The 24271-nt window shown below is 40.5% G+C and overlaps 1 protein-coding gene across 2 annotated transcripts in view; it reads right to left on the reverse strand.

Moving 5' to 3' along the window:
• Tox (thymocyte selection associated high mobility group box) overlaps positions 1–24271 on the reverse strand; it is a 288085-nt gene that overhangs the window by 26372 nt on the left and 237442 nt on the right. For both annotated transcript variants that reach the window (XM_005362289.2, XM_026786798.1), the window contains 2 exons: positions 18289–18570; positions 2861–3091 (listed from right to left, as the gene is read on the reverse strand). In XM_005362289.2, coding sequence (XP_005362346.1) covers positions 2861–3091; positions 18289–18570 — 513 coding nt within the window. The remainder of the gene's footprint in view (positions 1–2860; positions 3092–18288; positions 18571–24271) is intronic.

The raw sequence follows: 24271 nt of genomic DNA on the forward strand, positions 1-24271 counted from the left end.
ATATATATATATATATATATATATATATATATATATATATGTAATCACTCCCTCTGCACACACACAATTAATCTTATACAGCTAGGCAAAAAGAATGTTGAAAGATTTTAATATTCTCCTCTTCTTATATTAAAAGTACAAATCATCATTATAATGTAATCAGTGGATGAAACTTGGCTCTTTACCCTTGCTGTCTTTTGGAATTATCTGGTTTTGATTGTATAAAGATTATTACTTTTCTCCACCAGAAAGAAGAGTACAGATAGTTATTTTTATACTGGAAATGCAAAGGACAGCTCGTGGTTATGAAAAGTCTTTATAACTCTCTTGAAAACCCTGGGTTTGAACGTAGGAAAGTCTTCGGCCAACTGGGACCACGGAGACTAGATGTTAGCCCGAGAAAAGGATGTTTTTGAAGGAGCAGAAGGCAAGGCAGAACAAAGGGGAACCATGTCTACCTTCTGATGAACAAGAGTTGCAGTGCACAGTCCCTGGGGAGAAGGCACTTTCTGGAGCTTCCTCCAGGAAATTTCATCTTCGAGTGGAAGAGGACAAAGGGGGATGCTCAGGACATTTCCAAGAGTACATGGAGGATTAGCAGAAGAGCAGAATAGGTAGGCATGGATGTGACATTGTTCGGAGAATAGGGACAAGGTCTGGGCTCTCTCTCATCCATGTGGACTTTGACTGTCATTCGGGAATTCCCTACTAACTGGAGGGACGCCATCTTTATAGTCCCACCCCCATTTGGAAACCTCATCTAAGATCAGGGAGTATGGGAGATAATTGATCTGAGTTAGGAACCATCTAGAAACTGACTCTAAAATTCTGAAATAATCATATTAGGGATTCAATTAGAAGTAGACACTACAATGTTACCTGCTCAGTACCAGTCAAGTTGCTATCCTAATCAAGTACACTGAGTTCTCAGGGTATGTTCACTACCATTACAGATGGCTCTTAGCACCCTGTACTCTGCAGAGAAGGTCTTGTTGGCATTCCCTCTGTCTGGCAACCTTGAAGACATAGGAAAATGTGTAGAAATTCCAGATCATGGAGGGTAACTTTCAGTAGTTAGAGGTGTCGGGGGATGGGAGGATACGTTCTGTTTCTTGGCATCTGGTATTATCGTGGCAACCATCACTGCCACTGAGAGTTTGTCAGGGGAGGACTGTGAGTTAAATGGCAGGTTCTCCTCATTGTGGCTAAGTCCCAGCTATGTAGGTGTTGAGAGATCAACCGCACAGTGGAGACCCAGTTGTCTTGCTTATTGCCAAATCTACCGTCTCTAGACAGTGCTTGGCAAACAGATGCTCAAAAATTGGTTAGATAAATGAATGAACGTATTGCTACTTCATTCTATCTCATAGATTGTGGACAATTCATTATAGACCTGTGAGTACTGAGTAGAACAAAGGAAATAATCCAAATATCTTTTAACAGTATAAATCCTACTTAGAGCATATATATTGACATAAACTAAGATTCCTTGAGAACCTATGGTTTTCTTTTTTAAAGTCCCAATCTACTCTCCACTGTGTGTGTGCATGTGTGCGTGAGATGACAGATAGATAGATGGATGGATGGATAGATAGATAGATAGATAGATAGATAGATAGAGGGAGGGGAGAATGGCTATGTATGGTCCTGTGCATGCCAAGGCACATGTATGACAGTCACAGGACCATCTTAGGTGCTGGCCATGGCCTTCCATGTTGCTTGTGGCAGGGTCTCCTGTTGTTCTCTGCTCTGAATGCCAGGCTAGCTGGCCCATGAGCTTCCAGGGATATCCCTATCTCTGTCTCCACATTACCGCAGAGGTGTTAGGTTCCCATCTCCCTCCATCTTACCTTAGAAGTGCTAGGACATGAATGTGACACTATCTCTGGCTTTAGAGGGGTTCTGTTCTTTATGTGGTTTGAACTCTGACCTTCAACCTGACGCAGCACATACCTCACCCGTGATTTTAAATACACTCCCCGGATACGGGGCAGAGCAGCAAATATTTCTATCAAGAATCAAACGCGATCCTAATACTTGATCAGTGCACTTTGTTTTATTTCACAATTGCCGTGCTTATGTTGTCATTTTGACAATTTTATTCATTATCACGCTTATTTAATGTTTGTGGCAATAATCCTACATTTTGACAACGACCATCTAACCTCTAAGTTAGACACAGGATTGGTATTGTTTCTTCATGTGGGCAAGCTCCAGCTATTTTCTGAAATTTTACTCCTCACCCGCTTCAAGATCTCCCAGGTGACTCGTGGCACTGCTGGCATATCTCAGTGCCCTTCCCTAAGCATGTCCCTCAGTCACACCCTGGCCATGCATAAGGACAGAAAGGGAACCTGGCAATCTGTTCCCATTTAACACAGCCTGGAAACATGGGCTAAATTACATATCCTGGTGGTCTTCAGGCAAGGGCCAAGGAGAGAAGCTCTTAGATTTGAGGTTTGTTTTGCAAGGAGCAGAAAGAGAGTTAGCTGAGAACAGGGTAAACAGTGAGTGCTGACGAGAGGCATGGGTGATTTCCAGGGGGGACTTTTAATCGCTATGCACACGCTGTCAACATTAAGAAGTAAGGTAATCCTGGCTGGGGTATGTGGAAGTCTTTCCAAACGTAGCTACGCTGAATAAACCTTGAAACAAGGGAGCTAATACGCTACTTATTGGAGAGCATAAAGGGAGTGCATGATCAAGGGCCTTATGTTAAAGTCTGGTTTAGGCAGGGACACTATCTAAGTCATAGTTATAGCATCTGACTACTTTCCCTAATGCTTTCCGAAGCTCTTTTTGAAGCCTGTACACACTGTCTGTGATCAAGCTGATGCCATCCATTTTAAAGCCTTCTTACCTGTTTCTGCTCTTCTCCGAGGCCATCCCACATCGAAGCCACAATCTTAGAGACTTCACCAAAAGTAGCATTCGGATTTTGGCCCTTGATGGCAGCCTGAGTATCTCGAAAGAACAAAGCGTAGGCAGACACGGGCTTCTGGGGCTCATTAGGGTCCTTCTTCTTCTTTTTTTTGGGAGTTTTTGGTTTTTTCCCCATATCAGAGGCAGGCCGCTTCTCTCCACCATTGATCTGAAATAAAAATCAAGACAGTTATGGAGGGAACTAGAAAGTCAGTGGCCGAATCATATTGCTATTCTTCTTTGACATAGACACAAAATACCACCCTAGACAACCCCCACATAGAGGTGTTTTTTTCACCTGTGTATGCCATGCCTAGCTGGTGCATCCATGGGTGAGCCTAACTCTGCCTTCCATCTTCCTGTAGAATTGCTGGGGTTAGAAAAGTGTGATAACATGTCTGCCTTTCCATGAGTTCTGGGGATTTGAACTCAGGTCTTCACACTTGTCAGCAAGCACTTTACTATGTTAAATGCTACTTCTTATCTCCCTTCATCCTCTCTCTTATCACTGTAGCTGTGACAGCAGCAACCTTCTTGGGATCTTACTGGGCTTGCTTTCTTCTGTGGAGTTCTAACTTAGCTTCCTAATTATGACTTTAAACACTGGGTCAGCAAGCCTGAGAAAGTCTAATAGCGTTTTAACTTAGGTCAGTGGATGTGGCTGGGGATGGGAATCTAGCGATGCTTATGGTTTTGAGAGTGGACAGGCCCTAGAATCCGGATCACTACTATCCAGCAGTACTTTCTGCATTGATGGCAAATTCTATAATCTACACTGTCCTATTTGCTTTCACGAGCCACGTGGTGGTAATGAATGCTTAAGTGAAAGAGAGGAATTGTATCCTTTTTCAAATTATACTAGCAACAAGTCTCCAATGGCTAACATGTTAGATACCCCCACCAAAATCTAGATTCCAGAAATTTCTATAACAACCTGGATTAGCATTTTACTCCATTTAAAAATAGAATCAATTTTTCTTCACTGCTCTGAGATCATCTAAATTGTTATTCTGACACAATCAGAAAACCTACACTGAGTGCGCTTAAGGTACCTGCATGTGAATTGCATATTTGTTGCTAAGTAACCATGATGTCATTCAATCCATCTCTGTAAAATGAGGATTTGGGTAAGGATTTCTTTCCAGCTCTAAGGTTGTGAGACTTGATAGGAATATATAATGTTGCTACCTGGGAAGACTCCTGGTCACAAGGGCCTGTCCCACTGACCTAAATCCTGTTTCCACGATCTCCCAGCAGTGGCCACTGTCACAGCTGTTCTCTCCTTACCGGCTATGGTTGTTCTGTGCTTTTCCTACCATTGGCTAATGTATGTCTTATCCACGTAAGATGCTGGTGATGCACGTGTGTAAGACTACCCCCACTGTGCAGAGGACACATACTCAGTCAAGAGTCCTATGGAAACATCACAAGACCTGTGCTCATTCCTTCCTTTAGTTAACTATCAGCTGTGTTGTCTTTCTTAAAGCAATTTTCCTGAGCTCCCGTCTTCCTACCGTAAGCTAGTTCCAGATCTATTTTTATGATGACTGTAATGTACATATTTATGTATTTTAAAAATTTGACAGCTTATTCAACTACAGTTGAGGAAACTTTAAAAATGAACTCATCAAAGAAATGCAAAAACATCATTTTTGTTTTTGATAATGTAACGCCAGTTTAAAAGATTTGCTCAAGTACTAATAAGAAACAGGAAAGACTTAGTGAATCCTTTGCTTTGTTTTCATTTGAGAAAGATAGAGATCTGAGAATGACAGTTAAGATCACAATTAGCTATGGCTAATTGATAGTGGCCAGAAGAGGGATAGCTGATTTTCTACAGGGATTTGGCTATCCATGCTCCACTACATGGTCCTACATCCTTGTACATACATGTAGCACTTCGGACTTAAGAAGAAAACATAAAGTTGAGAGGTGTGGTGGTTCGAAGAAAATGACCCCATTGGGTTCATATATTTGAATCTTTAGTCACCAGAGACTATAACTGTTTGAAAGAAGTATAAGGTTAGGAGGTGTGGCCTTGTTGGAGGAAGCATGTCATTGGGAGTGAACTTTGAGGTTTCCAAAGCCCATTCTAAGCCAAGAGTCTCTCCCTGCTGCCTGTAGATCTGGATGTAGAACTCTCACCAAATCTCCAAGAATATCTCTGCCTGCCTGCTTGCACGCTTTCTGCTGTGATGATAATGACTAACCCTCTGCAACTGTAAACAAGCTCCCAACTGAGTGTTTTCTGTTACAAGAGTCGCCTTGGCCATGGTATCTTTTCACAGCAATAGAACAGTGTCTAAGACAGGAAATAAAGCGAGGGGGGCCAGAGGAGAAGAAGAGAGGAGAGAATGTGGGACTTAACTGCGACACATTGCACGCATGCGTGAAATTCTCCAACAATTAAAATGTCCTGCTAGAAAAAAGGAGTTGGCTGCTCTGAAATTGCCGGCTCCGGGAGATCAAAAAGCCCCATAATGACACGATGTTCCGAAACAAGTCAAGGTAACTTAGATTAACACTAGTCTATAATCGAGGTGTGAGTCCATGAAACTGCCGAGTCCGCTACAGTTCTGAGAGAAGAGACGGTCACCAAATATCATGGGCCATGGACCAACTTTGAACAAGTGTCCTGACAGACCTCGGCATGGGATGCGGCTCTCAGCCAAAACATCTCAACTCCATTGTACTACCCGACACATAAGCAGACGGAAGGAGAAATAAGCGAGCCTTTTCTGTCCACCAAGGTGACACACGCTTGGATCTACTCCTCTTTAGAACCACCTCCTCAAAGCACTTTTCTGCCCTGGCTGTACACTCTCCTTTACCAACACTTCTAGGTACTTCTGATTCTTGCAGCTTTTCATAAAGTCCCCAACGTCTTTACTGGATAACCCAAGTTCCTTGGGAAGGTGTGTCTCTCCTAGTGCTAGGACACCAGCCCTGTCTGGGCTCTTCTCTTACTTGGCTGGCCTTGCTGGGTTTCAGGATCACTTCTTTGGCTCATCTTCCCATGCATGGCCATTCTGGGGTGACCAGGCAGAGTTCTGTGCTGCAAACTCTCTTCCCTTAGGAATCTTAAAAGCCCATAGGTTTCTCTTACCATTTGTGGTTGGATGGTTGTTAAGTCTGGGCTTCCCTGATTTGACATGCATGTAAGCAACCATTATTTGCTGTCACTATCTAAAAATCTTAATAATATTTCAAACTCAGGTCAGGCTCTTGTAATGCGCTTTTTGAGTTACCTAGATTTCCATCCACAGCATGTAACAAACTTCGAACTATACAATAATGGGCACATGGTTGTTGTGCTTTTTTTCCCCAGCCCAAGTGGGAGTCAGGTATACTTTTGCTTACACTAGTATGTAGGTAGTTTCTGAAATACACAATAAGTACTTAGCAGTTGCTATAGCACTAGTAAATAAAGTAATATAAAATAATACTTTGACAGGAAGGATGAATGAATGTAAGTACAAATGGTTCCTGTTAAAGGAAATTACCCAAAGATTTGCTTGAGCACTTAGGATAATAAGCAAATATGCAGGAAAAGAAAAAAAACTTGAACAGGTTTTACTTAAAAAGCATTTGAAACCTTACTAGCAATTTCTTTGCACTATAGAATGTATCTTTGTGATTTTATTCTTTATAGTTTTTATAATGTCTAACTTTATAAATACCCATTGACATTCATAACAATACAATCTTTTAAAAAGGAATAACAAAAAGAGTCAAAAAGATTGACAATGTAGAATGTTAAAGCTGGGCGTGTGAACCACCTTTCCTGGATAAGTGGAGTTACCACCCCTCATGAAAAGAATCTCTCTTTTCAGCAAATGGAGACCAGCACAGAAAACCATAGCTTTGTACAATGCAGAGATCAACAGATCATGGGGAACCCAGCCCCAACAGATGCATCTACATAACAGCTCCTACATCTATCGCTCAGGGAACATGGAGGAAGAGGGGGGAAAGAGTTTGTAAGAATCATAATACCGACCTTAGAAATCCCTCACCTGCCTTTGCTACTATAAAAACCCAATGCCAACTGAGCTTGGGGCTCTCTGATCCCTCCAATACATTGGGCAAACGGAGAGTTCGAATTTGCAAACCTATGTAAGAATAAAGACTCTTTGCTTTTATATACAGGATTCAGTCTCCTACTTAGTTTGGGGGCACTTTGTGATCGGGGCATAACATTTGGGGGCTCTCTGAGATCTGAATGTGCACCAGAACCACCACCCTGTAGAGCCTTCAGCCGGCCACTTATATATTAGATAGAGACTCTGAGATCCTAGCAGTGACCCAAGGTCTCCAGAGAAGATTATGGGGCAACATGATGTTTCTGGATTATGATGATGCTGACCACTGGTCAAGATGTCCCAGTGCAACACCTGCTGCCAGGACCCGGCCTAGACTGTGGACAAACAGCAGAACCCTGGCAAATTGATTGTACCACTTTTACCTAGACAAAATAAGGTCAGTCTTTTTCATGTCCTTCTTCCACAGGAAAAAAAAATCACCTCAATGGCCTGGCTAAGACTGTAAGACTGCTGTCCTGATACTTCTGCCTCCAATGCTGTGGAGACCTGGGTATGGCTAACTGTGTATGGGCTCTGGTCCCTGTCATTCTTAATAGATTCGGAAGTATACTCAGGTATCCTTTATTTATCCTTCTGGGATCTCTGATAGTATTGACGTCTAGGCTAGCTATAACTTTGTTAGCTTAGCAGCAGCAGGTATCCAGATCCTTCCACAAGGTTATGGCCAGCTTGTTAACTCATTTCATATATATAAAATCAAACTTTGCTTTTTCTAAAGCTACTAGGTCTCTTCATAAAAGACATTGTTTTAAGATATGTAAAGATCTGAGGCTATAAAAGATCATAAGCTTTGAGGGTCTCAGAAATGATGTAAAATGTAAATACAGGTTACAATAGTATAAGATATGGAAAATATTTCTGATTTATTTCGCCTTCAATGGTATAGTTCTGATAAGCTGGTAGAGCAATGACTACTTACTGTTTGGGTCATTTATTTTGGTTGTCATCTAGGTATAGACTTGAAGATGTTTCTCATCAGGCCAAAGGTATCTCTGTCCTATCCATACCTGACTCTCTGGACAGTAGAAAAAGATATATGCTTCTAAACAAAATCTGTAGTTTTGGCTAGGACTCAAAAGTATGAGTCTATTGCTGCTGTTTTACAGATACCCATTATCTTCTTTTTTTTTCTGTGATATGGATTTCAACATGGGTCTAAAAGTTTCAAATGTATTATTTTCCTTTAATTCCACAAATTTTAACCTCTGTTATTTGTTTAAACTATCTCAATAGGTTTCATCTTGACTGGCAGACACATCTAAGTATACCTTATTGACTACAACCTGCTTTAAATGACTGTGAGCCCTGGACTTGCCGAAAGCTAATGTGAACCAGTTCAGCTGATGTGAATGCTCCCAGTGTCATCAACACTGTCTGTGAACCAGGTGCTTCTGATGAGTGCCCCATTGCCTGAATCCCCTCCTTACCGTTGGCTAGCCTTTCAGCCTTCTTGGGCCCTGATAACAATGCCCCAATGTCAGCTTGAAGTAGTTACAGAAAAGAACACATCATCCCATGTTCTCTGCCGAAAATAGGTTGAAATGCTGAGACAAAGGGGAAATCCCTGGCATGGGGGACAAAATGGCTACCTTTAGTGCCCATTGACATACCAAAAAATAGACCCCAAATTGTCCATTGTTAGATTTATTAACTAAAGTAACTCTGCAATAAGATAAGACACTTGACTTTCTTTATGCAGAACTAAAGAGGTATTATATGGCCTTAAACTATTATTTCTCTACAAATAATTCAGGATTATAATGTGGCTATACTCAAAGATCACAGCTACAGGGCTTTAAGAATGGCAATAGATACAAATGTCACTTTCCTAAAAAAATCTGTAAGCTAATGGTATTGAGGTCCCAATACTACTTACTCCCTTGAGCCCCTAGGCAAGCAGGACCCATGTTTGGGTCCCGTCATTGGTAATTGTGAAAAGGGGGCAATGTGGGACCCAGGGCAGTCTGACCACACATAATTGGGCCCAGGGCATGTAGGGCCCAGAGCAGGCTGCACTGGGTTTCAGGAAAAGCCCTAAGCTGGCTGCACCTAGGAACAGACCATCCAAAGGAAATTCCCAATGTTCCGACCACTGTAGATAGGATCACCTGCCAGTACACACCACATCGCTTTTCACCAGGACACCCGTAGACACATGTCTGCCAATCGGGGTCCTGAACCTTAGAAATCCCTCATCCCTACCTTTGTTGCTCTAAAAGCCAACCATAACTGAGTTCAGAGTTCTTCAGTCACTCCAATACATTGGACCCATGGAGAGTTTGAGTTTGCAAGCTTGTGTAAGAGTAAAGGTTCTTTGCTTTTACAAAAAAAAAAAAAAGATACACAATATCAGGAAGTCCTCTATGAAACAGTCTCCCCTAGAAACAGCTGCATAAACAAGACCAGAACAATGGTTATTTATTGGACGTGGAAGGAGAAAATTTTCTCAGGGTCCTACCCTTAGACAAACAACTATAGGCAGCACAGGGTCCTACCCCTAGACAAACAACTATAGGCAACTAAGTTCCAGGACTGCTGGAAGAAGAAGACTTCATCTCTCCAAAGGGCTGAGCCCCTTACTACCTGTCCAATGGAGAGTGGTCAGCTCGAAAACTCAGCAGGTTATATTGATATCTTTGTGCACATGGGTTCGTATACATACACATGCATGCATGTAACAATAACCAAAGGAAAAGAGGCTATAAACATGCGAGTGGAGGGGACATGGGGTGGGCGTGAAGGAGGGTAGCTGGGAAAGGCTGGAGGGAGAAAAGTAGAGGTAGAGAGATTTAATTCTACTTCAACTGAAACCATATTAGAAAAAAAAAGCAATATTAAAGATGGAGTAGCCAAAGGAGACCAGTATTCAACTGTGGGTGACTTCTGCGGGTACGGTGTGCAGGATGGTCATTCCAGTAAGCAATACTGTAGTATGCACTTAAAATATGCTGACAGTATATTGTAAACATCCTCATTAACAACAAAACAAACAGAAAAAAAAACAATAACAAGAAAACAACAATCAGTGACCAGGTAAGATAAAATGGTAGGTGTGTTAATTATCTCGACTGTAGTTATCTTTCAATGATGCACATATGCACAGATAAGTAAAAGCTTATTGCAAGAGAATATTACCTATATCTTTTTAGAACTTAATTAAAATAGTAATGACGGGACAAACGGAAATAGTTGTGACTGACAATTATGTCAGTCTTTCCAGAAGATAATCAAATGACAAGAGATAAATCTATCATGTAACAAATTTTTTATTAAAGGATTTCCCAGAAACTATTTAAATAATTTCCTTTCTCCAGCCACAATAATCCAGGATCATTTTATTTTTAAACTGGTCTTATAATACTTCTTCTCTCAGTTTCATAATAATATTCTATTTCTTAGGATGACTAATGTGGTAGTGTGAATGTAATTGGCCCCATAAGTTCATAGGGAGTGGCACTATTAGGAGGTGTGGCTTGTTGGAGGAAGTGTCTCACTGTGGGGGTGGACTTTGAGGTTTCCTATGCTCAGGATACCACCCAGTTTCTGAGTCTATTGTTTTTTTTTTTTTTTTTTTTAAGCATAGCCTGCTGATCAAGATGAAGCCAGCACCATGTTTTCTGGTTTGCCACCATGCTCCCATCATGATGATAATGGACTAAACCTCCGACAGTGTAAGCTGCTACCTTAATGAAATGCTTTCCTTTATAAGAGTTGTTGTGATATTGGTATCTCTTCACAGCGAGAGAAGCCCTAACTAAGACAACTGACTAAAGAGAACAATCTATAACAGAAGAGGCTCAGTGATATGGACTGTAATGCAGACAATAATTTTGAAGCAATGCATAGCACATTCTAGGAACCCCTAAACCTTTCCGGTTAGCCGTCTGGAGGTTTTCCAGACTTTCTTAGCTTGGTTTGTATGGTTGAGCAGGGTACATTTTGTCTTAATGTCAGATTTTGTTACTAGAAGGAAGCATTTTATGATCTCTACCTCCATTTTCTGAAGGCACAAGAGACTCCATGCGCCATGGAGTATTCCTCTGAGTCTTTGGTCTCATATTTGACATTCCTGAGAAACAGAAGCTGAGAACCAGAAGGTGTGATATCACCCAGCCCTTAAGGCCACTCATACACTCATACCAATACATCATCTTTGTTTTTGCTCTGGCTAAACCAAGAGCAAACTCATCTTTCAGTCACCAGCATGCTACGCCTTCTCTTTAAAGACACACTCAGTCCACTATTGCTCTGAATTGTCTTCCATGCCTGAAAACTGACAGGCATAAGAGAGGACCCATCTCAGAGATAGCCATTTGCTGCCCATTAATCAAGATTCACTGTCATCCCTTCAATAATTAATCTAGGTCATCCAAACTATCTTGGGTTGTAATCTTCTGACTCCTCATAGAACTGCCTGCATGTATCTCTATGATGCTTTGACATAGTGCCCCACTGTTCACCACAGATGCACACGAAGGGGGAAAGAGATATGCAAGGAAAATGCATTTCAGAGAGCATTGTTTATTATGTTGTTCAGTCTTTCTGCATAAAAGATTATTTCATGGACACAATGGCTTTCCTTTTTAGATGGAATAAAATAGAATGAAAATTCCCTGACATGGCTCGATGTCTTCTGCATTCAAGCACCTTGGCAGTGATTGGTCAAGACATTTGCTCGCAACACAAGGCACAGTCCTTTGATGTGTGGTTTGTATTGTCACCACTTTTCATACTTAAGAAACATGCAGAATTGAGTGACCCTTTTAGAGTCTGCTTAATGAGCAGGGAATGGTAACCTCCACCCCCACTTCCTAGCAGTAGCTTTGTTCCTCATGTGAAAAGCACATAGTCACTGGCCACATGCAAAGCACCCTCAGAAAGGAGCATTGCTTCAATTTGGAACCACTTACATGCCAGTAATGGATTGTATTTTGAAAAGTACTCGGCTCTTTTGACCACAAACTATTTAGAATGAACATAAGAATGAGTATGGTTGAGCTGGAAAAAAAATTAGCTAAATGGATTTACAATATGTCCCTGGGTGTTGTCTGGATTTTGGCTTTATGGATGAAAGCTTATAATTTTAGACCTTAACTTTCTAAGAAGTTCTGGGTTCTATAATCCATAGTACCCCGTCTCATAGAACTTTCTAGACTGATAGGTATATTCTCCGCATGTCAAAAGAGTAGTCACTCGCAACATATAACTATACACCACAAGCATAAAGTTGGTACAACTGAGAGTTGAAAGGTTTTGCATTTAATCTTAACTCACTAAATATAAATCTAAGCAGCCATTGATGACTATTGGCTGTTATGCTGGATGAGATAGAAGTATGCACTGAACACTCCTCTAGAGCATTTATCAACTTACTAAGGTTCCTCAACTAGAGAGTAAAGTTCACTTCCATTGTATCCCATTTAGATCACAAAATCACCTTCCAAAGAAGATAGGCCCACTGAAAATGAGAAGTCTTATAAATCATTACCCCCTTTCCACTATGTGATGTCTTTCAACAACTCACCATATATTCCTGCTCTTCTATTGCATAGCAACGGGCAAAGGTTCATCATTGCAAAGCAAAGATTTGAAGTGCATTTAAAAATTTTATGAAAATGATAGTTATTAACAACATGGCCAAACTGTTTACCTACAGAGTTTTTTTTCTCATATTCAATTAAAGCACTATTTAATAAATACATTCAAAATACATATATCTTACTCATAAATATTACACAAAAGCTTTATGTTGCACATGCTTTCCTCTATCTTACTTAGGGAAAGATGTATTTATCATAATTCTACGATATCTTTAGGCTTCTGAAAAGCCACCTCCTGTCAGGTATTATTGCCTAGTTATAATGGGTTCATGTAACTTACTTATTACAAGGAAATAATAATCTTTTAATTTAAAGGAAACGTGTGCTCAGAATTGCTTGGAGAATACTTCCCTATTCTAGAATGCAAGACTTTAGCAATATCAGGGAAAGAGTCAGGGGTGGGACTTAGTATTGGAGCCCTTGCCTAGTATGCAAAACACTGAAGGTAAACACACACACACACACACACACACACACACACACACACACACACAAGCACACACACACACACACACATACACACACACACACACACGGAAAGAGAGTCATTTATATTGAAGCTTCTCAGGAGAAGTTAGAAATGTCTATAAGCATATTTAAAATAAACTGCCATGGTCGCGAAGCCTTTAATGGAGCCAGGAGAGCTCTTTAATGCACACTATCTTGCAGTAATCGCTGCAGTTTAAAATAGATTTTAATCAAGCACCATCTGCATAATAGGCTGAACAAACAGCACAGAACTCCAGTTATAACGCTCGTCATGTCAAGTAAACATTGTAAAGTCTTCACCACGGAAATGGGGGCACACCACAGCACTGTCTTCATGTCCCATTTCTACATGTGAAAACCCTGCTCCTTCTGTCCATTCTCCTTTCTTAGCAGTGCTATCTAATCTCCCTATGCGAATAAATTCAGATAGGCATGGAAAGTGAGCCGTCTCGTGAGCCCAGTGGGCGGAACTGTTTGCGAAGGATGAGGTGTGTCACTAGGGTCTGTTTGGGGAGATCTGTTGGTGCTGATTGTTCCAAGACCACCAATAAAGTTCAACCTCTGTTCTGAGAGCAGAAATCATGTTTGGCTTGCTCTATGGATTTCTCAGGTTTATTCCCTAACATTTATACCCAAGTTTTATTTTTCATAAATGATAAAAGAATCTCAATAGAGGTTTGTTTTTCAGTTTTCAAAAGCCCACAGTACCCCTGGTTAACTCTCTCTCTCTCTCTCTCTCTCTCTCTCTCTCTCTCTCTCTCTCTCTCTGCCTCTGACTTGCAGATAAGGATGTCAGCTCTCAGCTACTGTTCTAGATCCATGCCTGCCTGCTGCTGTGCTCCCTGACATGATGGTCATGGATTCTCTCTCTCTTTATTTACTGCCTTAGACATGGTGTCTTGTCACAGCAATCAAAATGCAACTAAGACAGAGGGTGTGCAACAAATTTATGAATAAAAGGGACTAAATATATGAGAAAATATTAAATAACTAAGAAAATGTCTAGATGTGAGAAAAATAAAATATATTTTTAATATACTTGAAATTGCCATTTCCAATTTCAGATTAGATATAGATGAAAAAAGTAATTGCCAACTAAGATATAAATATAAATAAATTAATCTAGTCTAGCAGGTAACAAAGTTGCACACAGCAGGTTGGGGGTGTGGAGGATAAGATAGGAAGCCTAGCATTAAATCCTTCTCAGAATTACAAAATGAGAAGGGTGCAAGAGGCACCATCTGAAAAAAAAGTGGTTGAAATATTTCTGAAATGATGTAGTACAGAGATAATTAAATTCAAGATAGATGTGAAGAAGCCCACATACATCACCTTGGCACTGAAGAACATCAAAGGTAAGATATTTTCAAACCAATCAGAGAGGACAGTCAAGGTACTTTCAAGGAAAGATGGAGAAAGTAGTTCTCAAAAGCAACAACAGAAATCTGGTCTCAAAAGAATAACATGACAGCCTCCAAAGGCTGAAAGGCGGTGACTGTCAACCTAGAAACATATCCAGCAGAAAGGTTCTTTATGGTAGGCATGTTCCAATAAGACTGATGCAGGAAGAACACCTTAAAGCTAAGACAAAGTAATGCTAGATGTAAATGGTACATATACATAAAACTGGAAGAAAAAGAATTACCTAGAACAATGTACATGGTATTTTATAAATTTTTTTATGTGAAAGGACTTAAAAATATAATTAAGGTGAACATTAACAAAAACTATAAACATATAAATCAGAAGGAAAGTATTTAGACTTAAAAGTTACCTAAATAGCAATGTAAAGACATAAAATAATTTACAACTTTCATACACAAAACCTGTACTAGCCCATGCCCCAGTGTGGAAAGAGGAGTTGGCATACACCTGGCTCTTAACCATGGAGCTTTGGCACTTGTTGGCTGCTGGGAAAGAGAGAATTGGTTTTTTCTAAGAGCATAGCTACAGACGAAAGTCCACCACAATCCATTGGAAGACCACACAACCGAGGATATTTTGGGAGTACATTGGTCTTGAAGGGATTAAGAAAAAGGACACAAAGTCGGTGGAGATGGAAGGGGAAGTGGATTAGAGATGGCTTGGAGACATGAACATGGACAAAACATGTTACAGGAAACGCGAAACTCTCAAAGAGCTAATAAAAACAAAGAAAGAAGAACACCAAGTTTCCAGTCTCATAATCAGAAAAATTGGATGAGCAAAATAAAAATTTTAAAGAAGATAGAACAAGTAATTTAAAACGTCTTTGCAAATAGAAAGCAATACACTGAGGAGACCCAGATGTCTGTGTCAGGGCTGTAAGGGCCACATTGCAGAGCCAAAGATCACCCAACTATACATCATTATGAGACACATAAACAGAAGGATGTTTTCAATGGAAAAGTGAAAGCAAAAGGAAGGAAAATATCTACTGTGATCCTTAATGGATAATTAAAGGAACAACAACATTCAAATACACATGCAATGCCAGTTATTCTAAGCATCTTGAAGAGTCTGCTAACTCACAAAAACAGCATTACAGACTCAGAGCCACAGCCTGAGTTTCTATGTCTTCACTATTTCTCTGCAGGCTTCATTTGTAACTCAGCTGTCAACTCCACTCCAGAGCTCTCAAAGCCATGGGTGGTGTTTGTAAGGTGATAATTAATTCTACCGGTGTATTTACAATACTTTTTTTCTGCCAAAACAGGGGTATTCCATTTAATTGTTCAATTAGATAAACTGGAATCAATATGTAATTGCATAAAGACAGCCTGGTGTGCTAAGATGCTTTTCTCTGGGGAGGAACTCAATATTCCTGTTTGGTTCACTTGTTAGAAATGATTTCAATGATCTTTTTGCTTAGTGCTATTTTACTTTTTAACTAGAGTTGTAACATACAGCATTGCACACAAATCCTACACACACACATATAAAGGAAAAAAGTGCTGATTAACTCTTAACTGTCATTAAAAATGCCTAGGCACTTTCAGCAGAGGATTTTTTTCTAGCAGTTTAGCACATGTAAGTTGAGTAAATGGGAGAGGAATTCTGAATCCACAGTGAGCAACGGCATACAGAATTGTAATAGCAGCTGAATTTTCTTGAGACGTGTAAAAGAAAAACAGCCATTTTTTTTTAAAAAGGAATGTTGTTGAGAAATCCATCTCTTCAAGCCCTCTCCCCTGCCCCCACACCAGTAGCCCAAGAGTCGCTGCTAAGAACCATACAGGCTTTGCCGCCACTTAGAGACGTATACAGGTTTTTGAGATGTGGATATCAGGTGACTGGATAGGAAACTCACCGGTAAAATTTCACACCAGCATGGAGGTTTATAATGTACAAACTCATGCCTTGGGACAATGACAAGCTGTGCTCCTAAAGGGTTAACAATAAACGGCAGAAAGTACTTCTAAGACTTTCAGCTTCCTGTCTACTGAGCCACCATGTAAGCTGCAGAGCACATAGAATGTTGCTGTAATTAAGACAAGTCCTGTATACATTTTATTGGTAGCAGACGCTACTACAAGTTTTGCGTTGATATTTTGAATTGTCAGGAAGGAAGTCTGATAAAGACATAATCCTGATGTAAAAATTGATCGTTACTGTGAGCTGAACATCGATCTCCCGGTAAAACACAACACGTATCATTTCTGTCTAGGTGACTGTCTAGAGCCCACGGCTCTCTGGCCACAAGCATACAGCTGGTGTTCGTATTTGGATCCAGGCTTACTGGTTGTTGGGTACTATTAGAATAATGGACGTTTTCTTAGGAAAACTGTCTTTGCTATCTAGATAGCTCATGTCCAGGCGCTCATGAGCCCAGCGATGTATGATTAATTAGACCTCTATTAATCATATTAATCTATTAATCATAATAATATTAATTATTATCATGTGCTGTCCATGCACATGACCTCACCGTAGGCCTGACTACGAGGGTAGGACAAGCAGACATGTGTGCAGACACACTGACATTGGTACCTGAGATCTGATTTTATTTTCTTTGGGAAGTCAGCAAAACATGGGAATGATTGCCAGGAAGGGAGACGTTTACAATCACAGATCTGAACAACAGGAGGCACTGCTGAGCACATGGCCACCTGGGGAGGGATCCGAGTCCCTGAGGGACAGAGAGGACTCGGGTAACACAGGACACAGCACATGCCTTGCAGTTTTGTGGCTAGGAGTTACCAGGCTCTGTGGGTAGGCTGAGAGAACAGGGGAAAGGCTTGGTACAGATTCTGGGTTTTTCTGGTTTGGTCTTTGTTGGCTGCCCCTGGCCCTGGTATGAGGCAGGGGAGTACTGGATGGTGGGTGAGAGCTCTGGTTTGTATATCACAGGGGCCTCAGAGTGGAGTCATTTTTGGGGTCCAACTGTATCATTGTTTCGAGATTAAGAACTCCCAAATACTAGCGCATCAAGAGTTCAGAAGTAAGAAAATATTGTCAGTGTACCTTCAATGCTGTCAGTAAACTGAATTAACCTATAGATTACAATTCCTCTGGACTATTAAGAGTTTAGTGTAAACATTGGCAATCAATTGCATAATCAGATCCTGTAGCATGGCCTATCAGTGTGTTGGCCGTTTAACTCCTCCCCAAATTCTCATGAAGGCGAGAAGAAAACAGAGCAGCGGACACACCTGACTACTTATTAGGAAGCTTCTTAAACAAATAAAAGAGGAGTCTTGAGAGGAGGAGCAGGAGGTAAGAGCCTGTACTGCTCTTACAGAGAACCAAGTTCGGTTTTTGGCACTGAAGGCAGCTCACAAGCGCCTGTAGCAACAGCCCCTGTGAGAGCCAAAGCCCCTGGCCTCCTGGGTACCTGAACTCTCCTGCACATGGGCCGCCCACTGCCAATGCATAATCAAAAATAAAATAAATCTTTAAAAAAGAGGGCAAATAGAAAGTACTTGTGTACTGGCGGGCATTTTCACAGCCGGTAGACACACAGCCTTCTCACTGGGCTAAATCTGGGCAGTGCTTCATTGGTAATCAGGGAAGGGAAAGCAAGTGTTTGGTGTTTTCAGGCAAAAAAAGCATACAGGGTTTTGGTGAAGTCATTTATTTTTCTTTTCTCCTTTTAAAGTATTATATTTTAAAGGAACAATTCCGATGTTTCTCACCGGGAGGATATAAGCATGCCCTCCTCACAGTGCAACGACAGTATCAAACACAGACCATACCTTGGAGGTGTCTTCGCCCTCGTCTTCATGCACGGAGCTAGAAGGCGAAGGGGTTGCAGACTTGCTCCCAGGGGGAGAAGGGGAGTTGTGGGGAACGTTGCTTCCTCCCATGTTCAAACCCAACTGTGCACTCAGCTGGGACTGGTTGATGGTGGTCAGCTGGCCGTGCTGCATCATGCTTGCCTGCTGTCTGATGTCTGTCGGCTGGCCTCTCGGCCTCATGGCTGCAATCTGAGGACGGGAGCCATACGGAGCTCCTTCGGGGCTCGCAATATCTTGCATCTAAAATAAATGAACAGATAGACACACTTTCAGAAACATGCTTCTTGAAAGGTTCTTTTATTTTAGTTTTTAAGTTTTGACGAGGGATCGCACTACATAAGACCAGGCTGCCTTGGAATTCATGATCTTCCTTCTTCAGCCTCTTGAGTGCTATGCAGGCTATTATGCCCAGCTAATTTTTTTTTCTGTAACCGGCAGATGGTAAGATGTCCTACTAAGTTGTATCCACATTAATTTTCTCTGCAGTATAGTAATTCTTATATAAACATTACTCCAAAGAATACCAAAAAAATAAAGAATAAAGCTTGGGTACAGCTCAGTGGTAACAGAAGTGAGTGGCATGAGCAAAGTCTGAATTTTAATCTCATTCCCACAACTAAGCAGCCCAAATCAGACTTTGGTAACTTGGTGAACACCATGTTACATCTATCAGGACCAACTTAGTGTAATTATATTTTTGTTTTGACAAGTAGACACCCTATTAATTTATATTTACACATTGTAACTATATATATTTATGTGATGAAAATGTCAACATTCTGGTGCTTGTTAGAGTGTCATTCAAATTACAAAATCATTAGTGATTTTAGCATCCATTAAACCCTGTGTTTAATTCTGATCATTTAAGAAAGTTTTAGAAGACAATAAGAACAAATTTTCTCAGTTTAGATTTTTTTTTATTTTAACTCTGATTTATTTTTATTTTGCTGTGATCATGGTGAAGTATCCCCAAGCCAGGCATGAAATAGCTTGACAGTAGACATGACATGTAAAAATATTTTATAATTCTCATCTCTCTTTATGCATCTTGAAATGAATTTTCTAGTAAATAAATGGAACTAGAAAAAAATCATCCTGACTGAGGTAAACTAAACCTGGGTGAGAACTCATGATCTCTCCAGCAGTTCATTGATGATTCCAGATTGTTTTTGCTATCATAGAATTTCTGTCTTTCCATGTGAAACAGAAAAATGTCCTTCCAAGATCTGTAAAGAATGTGTTAGAATTTTGATGGTATTTGTATCTGTATATGTTTTTGTATGCCATTTTTACTACACAAATCCCACTGATTTTTTTGAGTTTCATAATAAGTACATTGTCCTTATGCCATTTCTACCCCTCCTTCTCCCAACTTTTCCCATCCCCCACTCTGTATTTATTATATATAACACACACACACACACATATAAATGTGTATGTTCATAAAACCTGCTTAGTCCATTTCATGTTGCTTTTGTATGGTTAGTGCTGATCAGTGGGGATTGGATAACCTATCAGTGAGGTCGTCTCTTGAGAAAACTGATCCGTCTTCTCTCAACAGCCATTGGCTACCCACAACTCTTTATCTAGGTCTGGGGGTTGTGGAGTTTCCTTCCTTTTTATTGGCACGTTCACTGCTGAGAGCAGCATTCATGCCTCATTTAGTCAACCATATTGTTGAGATTTCAGGGGTGTAGTATCCATGTCATGTCTACAAAACCCTCTCTCCCTGCAGCTGCCCTGGTTTAGTCTCATCTTTTAATGAAGAGTCAGAATGCTCTCCAAACTACTGTTATCAGACTCCTATGGACAGGTGTTAGCCAACTGATGGACCACTGCAGTGACTTGATCACACAGACAGATTCGAAAGCAAGGCACTAAAATGGCAAGGTTTCCATATTAATACATTACGTTATCTGGGTCACTGCTTTTCAGCCTTAACGAGACTCATTCTTGTAATTCACGCAATGACTTTTGTCTTGGCAGGATTAAAATTAAACATATTAGGGGATAAAGCACTGAACATTATCTGGAGGTCAAACGTATTGTGTTAAGAGGAGTACGGTGGATTTCAACGAACGTTTCTCTAGCAGCTCCAAACCTAAGGCAAGAGGTCCTGGTGTTTATTGCTGTGGCTTGTTTAGTTCCCTGTTAGAAGGCTTGTTAAAAAGTGCTCATGACAAGGAAACAAGTCTAGATGGACAAATGGCCAAGGAAGGACTTGACAGCTTAAAATACACATGGAACCGAAAAATCTAATTAACGCTATCTGTTGCTGCATGACAAAAATATTCCACATAGACGAGATGCTTAGTTATTATCTGTCTGAAATGTAATTAGGACCTGGAAAAACGCAGGAGGGCAGGCTAAGGAACCCGGTCCTGGCCTTTCTTTCTGTTTCCTATGTATGGCAGCAAAACTACTTTCCATGAGTGTGAACAGCCATTTCACAACACTGGTTAGATCCAGATGAATCTAGAATAAGGCCATGCAGGTCTGGCCTGTGTTCTTGCTTCCTGGCATGCCTCTCATTGGGTCACTTCACGCTGCTGACTGTTACCCAGCTCCTGAGCAGGCCCCACTCCCAGCCTTGAGCAGCTGCCCTTTGGCTTCTTGGTCATGAAACTTAGCTTTGTTCATCTCATATGTTTCCCAACTTGTTAGTCCAAACCAATATTTTTGTTTTTTCAAAACCACAAACTATTGCTCAACTCTACTAAAGGTAATTCTCACAATTCATGAAGGAACCCAAGTAATCAGTTATAGGAGAAACATCACTTTTACAGATGGTCTGCCATTTTTAGAGTGTGCCATGAAAAATCAGAGAGCGAGCGAGAGAGAGAGAGAGAGAGAGAGAGAGAGAGAGAGAGAGAGAGAGAGAGAATGTAAATGTCATGGATTATGAGAAGCAGGTGGCAACTGGTGTTCAGATGTCAACCCACCTGAGGCATGGTGAGCTGATAGGGGATTAATCCTGTGCAGACAAGGTCTGCAGGACCATTGACTCTGAAAGCTGTTGCTTACTTTTGCTGAAGCAGCTTGGTGTCTCCCCAGTACATATCCATGAGTGTGTAATCTCACGCTTGCACCTCAGTCTTTTAAGTTCATAGTGCAATCTCATTAATAGTGAAAAATTTTCCATGTCCTCTTCTTCTCCTACTTGTAAAAGTGTTGGCTGATGATTAGAGCTGGAAAAAACACTGGAGTCCATACGCAGTACTCTGGGATGTCTGGGAGAGCCCTGTAACATCCTAGCGTGAGTGTCTTCAATGTGATCACCTCTGCTAAACTTTCTTCACCAGGGCTATCTTTGGTATGCAGTTAGATGTAATTTTAACTGATATACCCTACTTGGTTATAGACTAAGGAATCTATTTTCTTCAACACTGTGAATAGTCCAGTAAAAATCTTGTCACATAGTAGGTATTTGTCACATTTCCTGAAATGCAGTGAAGAGATGTTTTGGTCAGGCGCAGCTGGCACTAATGACATTGGCTGTTGACATGGCACAGCGCATCCTCATCTCTTGGGGGTTTCATTTGCTAAGCCCTAGTACTCAAATGCATTAGGGGCAATATCTAATGTGGGTACTTCTCTCTTTTCTTTAAGTTTAGAACACCTTATTTTTTTTTTTCTCAGCTAAAAGTACTATATTGGCTTTCTACCTTCCTATTTATCTCATCATTTGGGAAATACACTGGATCTGAGAATGGGCTGGATTTCATTCTTTTCCAAATCTGATCTGTTTCTTTAAAATTTTCCTAGCTGCTGTTGTACAGTACTATTTTTCTTACGTATGGGAGTAAAAATGCCAATTAAAATAATGGAGGAAGACTATAATGATGGATTATTTGCACATTATTTCAAACCCTTTTCCAATTAAGGGAAATCTGAAGCTCCATTATGATCAATCATGAAAGCAAAGTAGATACCATGCGTTCATTTTGCCTGATGCCCTGCTCTGTGGTAAACTTGCATGGCACATTTTTTTTCTCCTATGCCAGAAAAGTTCCCGGTTGAAGACAGTGTTCAAGTGGGCAACATCAAGTACAAAATTTGACACACACTTCAATATGTGCGCATACTTTGATTTTCTTTGAAAATGGAAAGAAAAACACAGGACTATGTTGACCATGTATGACTATAATTCTAAAACATAATTTTGGCATAGTTGGATTACCTCTAATCCCAGAAATCCCTTGTAAGAGTGTTAGCTGTAGAGTGATTAGTGGTGCTGAGATTGCATTCCAGAATAACATAGAACATCGGAGGCTTGCTGTTGGTGTTCAAAGTTGTGTATATCACCATTCCTCTGTCTTCTGTTTCATTGAACATCAGCATCCTTCCTGGTCCAATGTGGCAGCTTTGGAAGCTATCATTCTGTCTGCCTCTAGCAGGCAATCTATAGTGAAACAGTTGTACATAGCAAGCTCTAAGGATGACACCTCATCGCCCTTCGCTCAGATCCAGCTGTTTAAGTGAACAGCAGTTGTGGAGCAGAGCTCGGGAGCAGGGCTAGCCCCGAGGCCTTGTCTGCTAATATGGCTCACCAGCATATTGATGAAATATGCTGCATTCTGGGTCTATGCACGCAACTCCTGGATTGGTGCCCAGTCCAGCAGGAGCAAGAGAACATGAAGAGGCTGAAGTTCTCACTCTTACCCCTGGCTGTCAACATCTGATATCCTTCGCTGTGGAGTGCTTTTCCCAGGGCCATGGGGAGACCCTCTTGGCTTTGGCTGTGACAAGTGCTTGCTCTCAGCCCCTTTTACGTCCGTCATCAAACATATAACATTCTTAGCATCTAAAGAAAAGCTTCTGAGTCTTGCTTTGGGTTGTTCACGTAGCCCTGCATGATTAATCAGGGCTGGAAGGCCAAGTAGTTTTAGGATTTTTTTTCCCCCCTTAAGGAATTATACACTCTAAGAGTCTACAAAAAGAATGTAAATGTTGATATTATTTAAGTCCTCAATTTGATTACATATTTTGCCAAGGATTCAATTAATATGTAAATGCGTATACCAGAACAAATGTGTGGGTAAATTTAATTATCAAATTTTATTTATTATTTTCATAAATGCATTTCCAAGAGAGAGCTTAATTATTTGTTGTCTAAACAAATTAAATAAATTATCCTAATGTGATCTCCTTGTGTGTTCCATTTATTATTTGCAAATATGTAATTTATACAAGTATCATCATTTTGGTATTAGGCGTTTGACTCTGAACACTAAAATTGTCAAAAGAGACAAAAATACCTAAATACTACACAAGCTGAATTTTTAAAGATGAACAAAATGTGAGTTTTATTTTATTTTTCTAAGATTTATTTATTTTTATTTTATGCGCATTGGTGTTTTGCCTGCATGTACATCTATGAAGGTACCAGATTCTCTGGAATTGGAGCTACAGACAGTTATGACTGCCATGTAGGTGCTGGGTATAGAACCCAGATCCTCTGGAAGAGCAGTTAGTGCTCTTAGCCACTGAGCTATCTCTCCTGCCCACAAAAACCATGAGTTTTAAAGCAAGAATAGAACCTTTTTATCTATAAAGTTTCAAGTTTAGATTAACTGGATTTCAACTCTAAATTTCCAAGACCGAATTTGCTTTTAGATTTAGTATTTTTGAATTCTTGCTTTCTTTCAAAACACAGCAGGAACTACTAGGATTCACTGCTCATCCAATCAGGCTGCCTCTGTGGCTAGGCAGCCATCTTAGTTCTTACCTATTTGGCATTTTTTTTTCCACCTTTGGAATGGGAGGACTTTTCAAATTCTTACTACCCTTATTCTGTGGCAGGCATTGGTCTTGGTGGCTGGCAAACTGCACTGAAACCTTTGCTCTGGGCAGTTCGGTTTCCGGTCTAAACACAACGCAACAGACGAGTGACAGTGTGTGAATGCTGAGTTTCATAAGGAAATCAGCAGAGAAGAAATCG

The sequence above is a fragment of the Microtus ochrogaster genome, linkage group LG5 (assembly GCF_000317375.1).
Source record: "Microtus ochrogaster isolate Prairie Vole_2 linkage group LG5, MicOch1.0, whole genome shotgun sequence".
Taxonomy (NCBI): Eukaryota; Metazoa; Chordata; class Mammalia; order Rodentia; family Cricetidae; genus Microtus; species Microtus ochrogaster.